This window comes from Mauremys mutica, chromosome 5 (assembly GCF_020497125.1).
Source record: "Mauremys mutica isolate MM-2020 ecotype Southern chromosome 5, ASM2049712v1, whole genome shotgun sequence".
In the NCBI taxonomy this organism is placed as follows: Eukaryota; Metazoa; Chordata; order Testudines; family Geoemydidae; genus Mauremys; species Mauremys mutica.
In genome coordinates, this window is record NC_059076.1 from 92,032,902 (window position 1) to 92,034,228 (window position 1,327).

Sequence of the window (1,327 nt, forward strand, 5' to 3'; positions counted from 1 at the left end):
GGGAATCTCTTTCCTGTCGCAGGCCCTCCAGTGCTTGGAGCAGCCTGCTGACTTCCCCCTGGGTCCGGGTCCCCACCATAGACCTCCCTGGTCCTCTGTGGGTTCCCCCTTCAGTTTGGGTTCCCTGATTACGGCGAGGCCGTTTTGCCCCAGCCCCTTTCTGCTTAGGGGCCTCGGTCTGGACTACCCCTTCCTGGCGGGGGGTCCCAGACCGAGCCTCAGTTACAAGCACATCCCCTTTCTGCCCCAGGGGGTATTGCCTCATGATGTGGCCCTTGGGGTGGCAGTGGAAGCACCCTCGAGGCCTCCCCCCTGCCTTGGCCCCAGTTTTGTGGGGCTCAGCCCTTCTTTCTGGGCTTGGCTGGGCCCTGCGAGTTCCGTGGGGGCACTCCCGCTTCAAGTGCCCTGGTTTCCCACAGGCCCAACAGTTCCTTGGCCTTGGCACCGGCCTCCTGCCCCAGGTGTCTGGGCTCCAATGAGGTCCGCGTGCCCTCCCCTGCCGCAGCTGAAGCAGACCCGCTTGCTGCTTGGCGAGCCGGGCTCGACAGGATCTCCAATAGTAGTCTCTGTACCGTCTCTCCACCATTTTGGGATCAGCTAGTCTCTGAGTGCCCGGTCCCGGACTCGGGGCCCGGGCGGCCGGTCCTATAGGGGCCTCGGCCTCGAGAAAGTCCTCCATAAGCCTAATGGCCGTGCTCAGGGTTTGAGGACGGTGCCGCAACACTCACGCCCTCCCGGGAGTCGGGAGGATGTGCACGAACTGTTCGAGGACTATCTGCTCTGTGATGTCAGCGGAGGCTCTATGCTCAGGCTGTAGCCATCGGGTCGCTGCATCCCTTAACTCCTGGGCCACAGCCCGGGGCCGGACGCCCGGAGGGTAAAACTTTCCCCGAAACCGTCGTCGAAAGGTCTCTGGAGTGACCTCAAAGGCATCCAAAATGGCCGCCTTCACTCGGGCGTAAACCCGGGCCTCATCATCGGGGAGGCCCCGATAGGCCCTCTGAGTGGGCCCCGTCAGATAGGGGGCGAGAAGGATCGCCCACTGGTCTGGTGCCCACCCGGCTACTGCCGCCACCCTTTCGAAGGTTACCAGATACGCCTCGGGGTCATCCTCGGGCCCCATCTTGGCCAGACGCACGGGTGGCGCAGGGGGTGCAGGTGAAGCGGCCCCCCCTGGTGCGACGCCACCGGGGCTCGGCCACAGGGTGGCGAGCTGCTGGAGACATTGGGTCTGTTGCTCCCGATGCTGGACCCCCAAGGACTGAAGTAGCTGCTGCTGGTGGGCCCCCAGCTGCTGCACGAGCTGCTGCTGCTGCTGCTGCTGGCT

The 1,327-nt window shown here is 64.7% G+C and overlaps 1 protein-coding gene across 1 annotated transcript; it reads right to left on the reverse strand.

Moving 5' to 3' along the window:
* Positions 1 to 724: 724 nt before the first annotated feature.
* On the reverse strand, positions 725 to 1,123 carry LOC123371780 (SCAN domain-containing protein 1-like). The gene has a single exon (XM_045019655.1). It carries the CDS (start codon positions 1,121 to 1,123, stop codon positions 725 to 727), a length of 399 nt encoding a protein of 132 aa, XP_044875590.1.
* Between the last annotated feature and the right edge of the window lie 204 nt (positions 1,124 to 1,327).

Bases quoted from the DNA above. Each gene is read 5' to 3' on its own strand.
- LOC123371780 (XM_045019655.1), bottom strand. From the start codon at position 1,123: ATGGGGCCCGAGGATGACCCCGAGGCGTATCTGGTAACCTTCGAAAGG.